Source organism: Vigna umbellata, chromosome 5 (assembly GCF_029865625.1).
Source record: "Vigna umbellata cultivar VRB3 chromosome 5, Vumbellata_1.0, whole genome shotgun sequence".
NCBI classification, from domain to species: Eukaryota; Viridiplantae; Streptophyta; class Magnoliopsida; order Fabales; family Fabaceae; genus Vigna; species Vigna umbellata.
This window is the reverse complement of record NC_142169.1, coordinates 37,294,655-37,304,982: the sequence shown is the minus strand read 5'-3', so window position 1 is coordinate 37,304,982 and position 10,328 is coordinate 37,294,655. Positions and strand designations below refer to the sequence as shown.

The window sequence follows — 10,328 nt, the reverse complement described above, 5'->3', positions numbered from 1 at the left end:
ATTATAACAAACATAGTCGATATTCAACCATGCCACTTGAACACCGACAACAATAATGGCCACAGGACCTGAAACCTTACTAGCTAGTTGGGAGAAGTTTAAGAATGTTTGTTTTAACCCATCTAAAATATTATATGATAAACCCCAAAACTCTTTCCAATTAAACTTTACCGCGTGCCCCAAATGTTTTGGCCTAACTTTATCTATTTTCATATTAAGGGCCAACTGCACTCCAATTTTCCCAGTTCCATCACAATTCTCATCTAGGGTGACCTTTACATCAAAATTATACTCCTCTCTTTTAATCTTGAGCATAACATACCTCTTAGGGTTTCTTTTAATGAGCTCAACAACTTCTAAAACAACACTAGGACCTGGTTTAGCAAACTCACTACCATTAACCTTAAGGATCACATCTTTGGCAAGTAACTCAATCACACAACGAATTGTTATCTCAGCAAAATAGCAAATACTTAAATTAAACAATAAAACAAAATTCCAATAAATTAACCTAACCAAATGCGTAAACTTAATTATATAGATGAAAAAGATACTAACATTTGTTTAGGCGCATAATTGTTGAGATGAATGGAGCAACACATTTAAGAAAATAGAGCACCTTGTACTAGATCAACCCATGATTGAGAAAAGGTGTGAGAGATGAAGAGTAATAAAAAATGAAAACTGCTAGAATGAGAAAGATGACTAATGAACTTACCAAAGTTCAACCCAACAAAGGGGAGAAGGTTGAATAGTGAGCCGCAATGGAAGTAAGGATGTAGATAGCAAGGAGAAGGTGGAAATGGAATAAACGACGTAGTGAAATATTTCAGAAATGCACGAATGGACGAATGCAATGATAAATGGAAGGAGGAATAAAAAGCGGATCACTTGCCACATGGCTTTCCTACTTAATAACATTTATTTCCTTGTCACTCTCTTCAACATTTCTTGTGCAAGTTACAATACTCCCTCCATTGAAAGCGACCTTATCATCAAGGTTGAACTGTATAAGGTTCTAAGTTCTAGGTTGAACTGTATAAGCTATTGATTAAGTACTAACCATATGACGAATATCATGCAAACAAGCCTACATAGGGACATGGTCTGCTTCACCTTGTAAAGTAACAAATTTAGCATTATATAAAAGATTCATATTCAACACTGCATAATCAGCCACATGAAGCCCTAGAGTCTTCAACTAACAAGCCCAAATATAAGCTTTCCACCTGAAATAGGAAGAAGATGTAATGGTAACAAAACAATATTTCCTTAAGCTTGAATAGTTAAGTTCTGAACCAAGCCTTCAGTTGCCATATAATTACAATTGCCCATCATTACCCTAAATGTCGGAGCTAGCTCAATTAGAACCTTTAAGAACTTTGCAATACAAGGTTGCAAAAACTTATCTGAATTACCACTATCAATCAACACAAAAAATTAGTGTTGTCAAAATGGGTTGTAACCCGCGGGCCAACCCGGCTCACCATGGATTTGAGCCAGATTGGGTTTAAAAATTATATAATTTTTTTATGCGGACTAGTTTTCAACCTGGCTCACCGGGTTGAACCCATGGTGAGCGGGGTTGGCTCACCAACCCAACTAATTTAATTTAATTATTTATTATTTTGTGTTTCAATATTATTAGTTAGCATTTTTTTAATATATAAGATGGTGATAAAGAAGATGTTTCAAGAGAGAAAAATATTATAGATTTATTTATTCCTAACTCTAATATTATAAATGGACAAGTGATACAAAAATTATCAATATTTAAAACTTATTTTTTGGTCTTTTGTATATGTTTTTGAATTACGCTTAGATTGTATGATATTTTTTTTATTTTGATTTATTTTTGGAGTTTAACATCATTCTAGTGTGACATTTAGTTAAATTCGAATTATAATAAATTGTAATTTTTTTAACTCAACAACTCGTGGTGGGTCGGGTCGGGTTCCAATTTTTTTTTTGCTCGATAATGAGTGAGTCAAGTTGGGTTGGCTCACTAAGTGACCAACCCGTGATGGGCCGGGTCCGGTCGAGCTAAGTTACTCGTTTTCACAGTTCTAACAAAAATAGCTAATGTGTTAACCTAAGCTAAGAATCGAATGGTGCCCAAACCGGTGCCCTTTTTAGAGCATTAAGTGACAAATGATGATTATCAATAGTGGTTTCCTAAAATATGATTGACTGACCAGTGTTAGGAGAAGAAGGTTCTTCCTTATTACTTGGTTCATCTAAGCATAAAAACATGAACCGCCTTTTCGAACATTTATGGTTGAACGTAAGCTTTTTATCACAAAAGTAACATAATCCATTCTCCCTACGAATTTTCATTTCCATAGGACTTATTCTTTTAACAATCAAATCTTTTAATGGTTGATGTAAATAATTTAGTAGGAATTTATAGTTGGGCTGAGAAACATTACTGGAAATGGAAGCAACATGGGAATAATGTTGAATAGGCACAATAATAGACTTTGACTTTGGTAAGTATCTCTCATACAATTTGGCCAACACAATCACTTTTAACAAAGAGGTTAGGGATTGAGCGACAAAGTCATGAAAATTTTCAGTATGAAGACACTCAAAAGGGAATTTTGCAAAGCATCAGCTTGTAACCCAAATGATTTATTCAATGGTGACATAAATTTGAGGTAATAAATGGAAATGATACTTGTTTATTGTAATTTGAAAAGCTCTGCCATCAGCCAATCAAATGGAGAGGGCTCAAACTGTGACTTTAGTGCAATTGTCTTCATCGTTGAAAGACGTTGCAACATTTGAAACCATGGTATAACATCTTTATCAAAGTGGATTACAACATTATCCACTCGATCAACATTTGGTGTGTGGAGATAATAATTAAAGTATCAGCCTTAAAAATCCTCTTCAACACCAAGAATGGCCATCAAAATGTGGAAAACCCAAGGAAATGTCTTTACTTGGAATGCATTACGTGTACCAGAGAGTGTCGGGCGCCGTACGAAGGGCGCCGAAGGGCCAGGCGCCGTACGAAGGGCGCCGAAGTGCCAGGCGCCGTACGAAGGGCGCCGAAGTGCCAGGCGCCGTACGAAAGACGCCCGAAATACCGGGCGCCATACGGAAGGACCGTCCGGTTGTCCAATGATCGCCTACCCAAAGATATACCGGAGTCCACTCCGGAGGCCACGTCGACTTACGACAATACCTGTACGCAATCGTAAAAGGCACGCCGGAGGCTCATGCGTTGAAGAGCCGGCCAAAGATTGAACCTAGACCCGGTATAAACTCTCCTAACCCTCTTGTAGCAGGGAGGAACACCTACCAACCGGGCCGAACCTCTTTATAAGAAAAACTTTGAAGAACTCACAAGGAATTCTACCATCACAGAGCAGCCCGGCACGACGGCCACTGCATCAAATCTTGTTTGTTAGGTGACCCAAAGTCCTACGTTCACTACGGGCACTAGGACTTGGGGGGCTTGTGTATCCGCAAGGGCCGGACGCCGTACGGAAGGATCCATGTGAGCGGACGCCCAAGCTAATTGGGCGGATCTCCATGCGGACGAGGCGGACGCCCATATCACATGGGCGGACACGACCAGCAAAACCGGACGCCGTACGGACGAGCCCACATGGGCGGATCCCACATGGGCGGATCTCCGCGGACACGGCCAGCAAAACCGGACGCCGTACCAAAGAGCCCACATGGGCGGATCCCACATGGGCGGATCTCCGTGCGCGCGAGGCAGACGCCCATTTCACATGGGCGGACGCCCACGCCCGCCAAAACACTAATCAACATGACTTAAGGAAAAGTAGCCTGGTTTAAAGGTAAGTAGAAATTAGAAGCTATCGGGCCGTTTTGGGCCGTGATTAACTTTTCACTAATCCCAAGCCCATAGCGAAAACTATAAATACAGGTCCACGGTGAGTGGTAGATAGGTTACATTGAATGCACATTTATTGCTACTACTGAAAATAGCCACTGCTCTGAAACTGACTTTGGCATCGGAGAATCTTTTGTAGGTCTCCACCCCTCCGGATCAAGAGGAGAGCCAAAGCGCCAGGAGAAGATCCGCCACGGAGACAAGACTACGGGAGGACTTGGAAGACTTGGAACCGCACAGCCCTACACATCCGAAACATTTGGCGCCCACCGTGGGGCCGTGTGATTTCAAAAACTCAATGGTGACCACAAGAAACCAGGGCACGGACGACCCGGTGGAGATGATCCGCGCATTGCAGCAGAAAATGGAAGAGATGCAGCAGCGTCACGAGGACGAATTGGCCGCCGTAAAGGCCGACTACGAAGCCCGGATAGCCCAGGAGGTCGGGCGGATAGATGAAGGAAAGCAAAGGAAGGATAAGGAAAAGACGGTAGCAGAAGACAGTCCACCCGCCGATACCGAGTATGATAAAACCTGGAGGCCTACCGGGTCCGAGGCGGAAGGAAGCAAGGCTAAATCGGTGCATGCGGAGAGCGCTGCCGAGGACGGACGAATGATAGTGAAGTCGGAACCGTCGTCCACCTTGTTACTCCCGTTCACTCAGAACATCATGAATGTCCAAATTTCGGAGCAATTTATGGCTCCACAATTCAAAATGTATAACGGAACAACGGACCCTGCCTCCCATATCCAGACGTTCTCGAACGCGATGGCGTTCCGAACAGGCAATGACGCCATCTGGTGCCGAGCGTTCTCGCTCTCATTGGAGGACGAGGCATTGGAGTGGTTCAACACCCTCCCCCCTAATTCGATAGAAAATTTCGTCGGGTTGAAACAGCTGTTCGTCAAACAATTTGCGGCCAGCAGCACTCAAGACCTGACCGTATTCGAATTAATGACCCTCAAGCAGGAGAAGGACGAAACCTTGCGGACGTTCATGGACAGATATCAGAAGACCGTCCGGCGAGTGAAAAGCCTGACGCCGGAGCTCGCCCTTCACTACATCCTGCCGGCTCTTAAGCCGGGGCCGTTAAAGGATAGTGTCTGCAGGCGAGCACCCAAAACAATGGAGGAGTTGAGGGAAAGAGCAGCTGATGAAATAAGGGTGGAGGAGATGAAGCTCTCCTATAAAAAAGAAACTCAAGAAGCCAGGGGAGAGAGGACGGACAGTAATAAACCCGCCAATTCTACGGGAAAAACGTTCGGCCCTAGGCCCCGGGAGCAGAAGAAAGGACCTCGCTTCCAACAATATACGCCCTTGAACGCCTCAAGGGAGAAAATTCTCCGAGAGGCCCTAAGTGCAGAACTGATAGTGGAGCATGAGGGACTCCCAACTTCGAAGAGCGCTGACCGGAGCAAACATTGCTCCTACCACAAAAACATGGGTCACAGCACCGAAGAATGCTGGACCCTCAAGGACAAAATAGAAGAACTCATCCGGGCGGCAAAGCTTAAGAAGTACGTCCGAGACGAGCGCCCGTCGCAGTCAACCGAACGGTCTGCCCAGAGACCGGCCTACCGAAAGGATAAGCCGCGGAATCCCCGAGCGGAACGACCCCGCTCCGAAAGGCGCCCGAGCCGAAGTCGAAGCCACAGTCGGGAACGCCCCTTGAGAGGACACATTAATACCATTTCCGGAGGATTCGCGGGAGGAGGGTCATCTTCTTCCGCCCGTAAACGCCACGTTCGGGCCCTCCAATCCGTCCATCTGGTTGACAAGCCGCGTCGCTCCATGCCGCCCATCACCTTCTCGGACGAGGACTTTCACGCCCCTGATCCCGACCAGGACGACCCAATGGTCATAACGGCAGAAATAGCACGGTACGGGATAAGCAAAGTCCTGGTTGACCAAGGAAGTTCGGTCAACATCCTTTACTGGAAGACTTTCCTGCAAATGGATATCTCAGAAGATCTGATCGTTCCCTACGATGGGCAGATAGTAGGGTTTGCGGGAGAAAGAGTTGACACAAGGGGATATGTGGAGTTGAGGACGAGGTTGGGGACCGGACGGTCTAGTGAGGAGAAGAGGGTCCGGTATCTGCTGGTACAGGCCAATACGTCATACAACGTATTGCTCGGAAGGCCGTGCTTAAACGCTTTTGGAGCAATCGTCTCCACCCCCCACCTCACGATGAAATACCCCTCCGAGAAGGGGACTATCTGCACCGTCAGGGCGGACCAGAAGACGGCCCGGGAATGCTATGCAGCAGGGCTAAGGCTGCATGTTCGACCGGTAAAGAGGCGGACGGCAGGTTCTGAGGTAGCCATGGCGGACCTCGACCCGAGGACCAATACAGAGGACCGCCTGGAACCCATGGGAGAAACCCAACCTATCCTGATAGGGAGGGAGCCCGCCCAGACCACACTCATCGCCAGGGAGCTGGACCCTGAAATGGAAAAGGAGCTGAGGGCACTCCTTTGGAAGAACCGTGATCTTTTTGCGTGGACGGCAGCAGACATGCCGGGCATTCATCCTGCAGTGATGTGCCATAAACTCTCGCTGTTCCAGAACGCTCGCCCCGTGGCCCAGAAAAAGCGAAGAATGGGTGAAGAGAAGCGTAAAGCCGTGGCAGAGGAGGTGGAGAAGTTGAGGAGAGCGGGCTTTGTCCGGCCAGTCACTTACACCACATGGCTAGCTAACGTGGTCATGGTGAAGAAGACCAACGGGAAATGGCGCATGTGTACTGATTACACGGATCTGAACAAAGCCTGCCCGAAGGATTCACACCCCTTACCCAGCATAGACGCCTTGGTGGACGGTGCCTCCGGACACCGAATATTGAGTTTCCTAGATGCATATTCTGGGTATAACCAAATACCCATGTACGGGCCAGACATTGAAAAGACAGCATTTATCACGGAGAAGGCTAACTTCTGTTACGAGGTCATGCCGTTCGGCCTGAAGAATGCGGGGGCAACCTATCAGCGCTTAATGGATAGAATATTCCGGGACCAGATAGGCCGATGCATGGATGTTTATGTTGATGACATGGTGGTCCGGTCGGCGGACGAAGGAGGACACATCCAAGATCTCGAGGAGGTTTTCTGCCAAGTTAGGAAATTCGGCATGCGCCTAAACCCCGCAAAGTGTACATTCGGGGTGGCAGCCGGAAAGTTCTTGGGCTTCATGCTGACATCCAGGGGAATCGAGGCCAACCCGGACAAGTGCGACGCGATACTACAAATGCAGAGTCCGGCCACCATTAAGGAAGTGCAGAGATTAGTCGGACGCCTTACTGCTTTGTCCCGGTTCATCCCCAAGTTGGCGGAACGGTTGAGGCCGGTCCTACGTAAGTTGAAGAAAGGGGCCGGTCCGTCATGGGACGACGAGTGTGAGCGAGCATTCAAGGACGTCAAGGTCATCCTTAGCAACCCACCGGTCATGAACCGCCCGGTCCCAGGGGGAGATTTACACATTTTCTTGGGAGTGTCCGAAACGGCCGTCAGCGCCGTATTGATGCAAGAACGGCCTCAGGCGAGGCTAATCTACTTCGTGAGCCGGACGCTTTTAGATGCAGAAACCCGGTACCAGCAGGTGGAGAAGGTAGCTTTGGCTTTATTGCACGCGTCCCGAAGGCTTCGTCCTTATTTTCAAAGCTATCAGGTGATAGTCCGGACAGACTTCCCAATCTCCAAAATCCTCAGAAAGCCGGACCTAGCGGGACGGATGGTGGGATGGGCGGTAGAACTCTCAGAGTTCGGTTTGCGCTACGGACCGAGGGGATCAGTTAAAGGCCAACATTTGGCAGACTTCGCGGCCGAGTTACCCCCGTCCGGCCAAGATAACTGGGATTTGTATGTAGATGGAGCATCCGGACGTACGATCAGCGGGGCCGGCATCGTACTTGAAGGCCCCAATGGATTCTTACTGGAGCATTCCTTAATATTCAAATTCAAAGTATCCAACAATCAAGCTGAGTACGAGGCTCTGGTGGCCGGCCTAGAGTTGGCAAAGGACATGGGGGCGAGAAGGATAACCTGCCGGACTGACTCTGAGCTGGTAGTGGGCCAAATGAATGGCAACTTCCAAGTCAGAGAGGAGCGCCTCTTGCGGTACTACCAGCGAGCGACGGAACTCGCAAGAGCGTTCGATAAAGTCGACATACAGCACATTCCCAGAGAACAAAACACGAGGGCAGACATACTGTCTAAACTCAGTTCGGGAAGGGAGAAGGGACAGTTGACTACGGTCGTACGGCAGGTCCTACTCCAGCCCTCAGTAGAATGCTCGGCGGTATCCCGGGGAGGACAAGACTGGCGCGCCGAAATCAGGGAGATCATGACCCGCCAGGATGAGGGGCGGACGGTAGGTCCGGGCGAAGCCAAGAAAGTGGCCCGTTATCTGGTCATAGGGGACGACTTGTACCGAAGAGGCTTCTCCTCCCCCCTCCTTAAATGCCTGGGGAACGAAGAGGCGCGCTATGTCATGGACGAACTTCACAATGGCGTCTGTGGCCTCCACACGGGTTGGAGGACGTTGAAAGCCCGGTTACTAAGAGCCGGATACTATTGGCCTACCATGGAGGCGGATACGAAAACGTTCGTCCAGAAGTGCCTCAGTTGCCAAGCGCACGCCAACCACTCTCACCGACCGCCACACGCTCTGAATCCAATATCATCCCCTTGGCCGTTCGCCCAATGGGGAATGGACATTGTGGGACCGTTTCCGTTAGGGCGGGCGCAGAAGAAGTTTCTTTTGGTGGCGGTGGATTATTTCACCAAGTGGGTAGAGGCCGAGCCCCTGGCAACCATCACGGCCGCCCAGGTCCAGAAATTCTGTTGGAAGTTGATATGTCGCTTCGGCCTCCCCCGATCCATCATCACAGACAACGGCCGGCAGTTTATAGATAAAAAACTCGCCGAATTCTTCAAAGGATTGGGGATCAAGCACATTACCAGCTCCGTGGAGCATCCCCAGACGAACGGTCAAGCCGAAGCAATGAACAAAACCATAGTTTCGGAACTTAAGCGGCGTTTGGGAGAAAGGAAGGGAGCATGGGTGGACGAACTGCCCGAGGTCCTATGGGCCTATAGATGCACACCTCATGGAACCACAGGCGAAACCCCTTTCAACTTAACTTATGGTACTGATGCCATGTTGCCGGTTGAGCTGGGCGAACCGTCCTTGAGGCGAGAAGTCGAGGACCTGAACCTCAACGATCAAGAGTTGAGAATCGAGTTGGACTCCCTGGACGAACGGCGTGACCGAGCGGCGCTGAGGGCCGAAGCATGCAAGCGCATGGTGGAAAGAAAATACAACTCCAAGGTCCGGCCAAGAAGCTTCCAGGAGGGGGACCTAGTATGGAGAAAAGCGGGAGACGCCCGCCGAAACCCAGCTCATGGAAAGCTGGCCGCCAAGTGGGAAGGGCCGTTCCGAGTAATGGAGGCCCTGGGAAACGGAGCGTATAGGCTGGAGCGCATGGACGGACGTCCCATCCCTAACACTTGGAACGCCACGCATTTAAAGTTTTATTTCAGTTAACTTCCACGGCTTGATGTAATGTACCCCCATGGTTAATGAATCAAGTTCTATTTTCTCCTATGAAACTCACTTTGTTTTGTAGACATCTAATTCAGAACGAGCGGTCCAAAGAGAACGACTCTCAGCTTGGTTGGGCGACGAAGTGAAGAGACGTCCGCCCTACCAAATCCAAGCTGGCGAACGAGCGTTCCAAAGAGAACGACTCTCAGCTTGGTTGGGCGACTAAGCGAAGAGACGTCCGCCCTACCAAACCCAAGCTGGCGAACGAGCGTTCCAAAGAGAACGACTCAGCTTGGTTGGGCGACGAAGTGAAGAGACGTCCGCCCTACCAAACCCAAGCTGGCGAACGAGCGTTCCAAAGAGAACGACTCTCAGCTTGGTTGGGCGACTAAGCGAAGAGACGTCCGCCCTACCAAACCCAAGCTGGCGAACGAGCGTTCCAAAGAGAACGACTCAGCTTGGTTGGGCGACGAAGTGAAGAGACGTCCGCCCTACCAAACCCAAGCTGGCGAACAAGCGTTCCAAAGAGAACGACTCTCAGCTTGGTTGGGCGACTAAGCGAAGAGACGTCCGCCCTACCAAACCCAAGCTGGCGAACGAGCGTTCCAAAGAGAACGACTCAGCTTGGTTGGGCGACGAAGTGAAGAGACGTCCGCCCTACCAAACCCAAGCTGGCGAACGAGCGTTCCAAAGAGAACGACTCTCAGCTTGGTTGGGCGACTAAGCGAAGAGACGTCCGCCCTACCAAACCCAAGCTGGCGAACGAGCGTTCCAAAGAGAACGACCCTCAGCTTGGTTGGGCGACAAAGCGGAGAGACGTACGCGAACGAGCGTTCCAAAGAGAACGACTCTCAGCTTGGTTGGGCGACTAAGCGAAGAGACGTACGCCCTACCAAACCCAAGCTGGCAAACGAG

At 49.1% G+C, this 10,328-nt stretch overlaps 1 protein-coding gene and 1 pseudogene across 1 annotated transcript; one reads left to right on the top strand and one right to left on the bottom strand.

Moving 5' to 3' along the window:
- Nucleotides 1-1,018: 1,018 nt before the first annotated feature.
- LOC148198274 (uncharacterized) lies at nt 1,019-2,337 on the bottom strand (annotated as a pseudogene).
- Nucleotides 2,338-2,719: 382 nt separating this feature from the next.
- Nucleotides 2,720-9,413, top strand: LOC148198273 (uncharacterized). The gene is made up of 2 exons (XM_088115737.1): nt 2,720-2,794; nt 4,011-9,413. Exons 1-2 carry the CDS (start codon nt 2,720-2,722, stop codon nt 9,411-9,413), a joined length of 5,478 nt encoding a protein of 1,825 aa, XP_087971863.1.
- The last annotated feature ends 915 nt before the right edge of the window (nt 9,414-10,328 follow it).

Excerpts from the sequence above, each read along its gene's own strand:
- LOC148198273 (XM_088115737.1), top strand. The coding sequence starts at position 2,720 with ATGGAGAGGGCTCAAACTGTGACTTTAGTGCAATTGTCTTCATCGTTG. Across the intron at positions 2,795-4,010 it reads TTGCAACATTTGAAACCATG|GTCTCCACCCCTCCGGATCA; the intron begins GTATAACATCTT and ends AATCTTTTGTAG.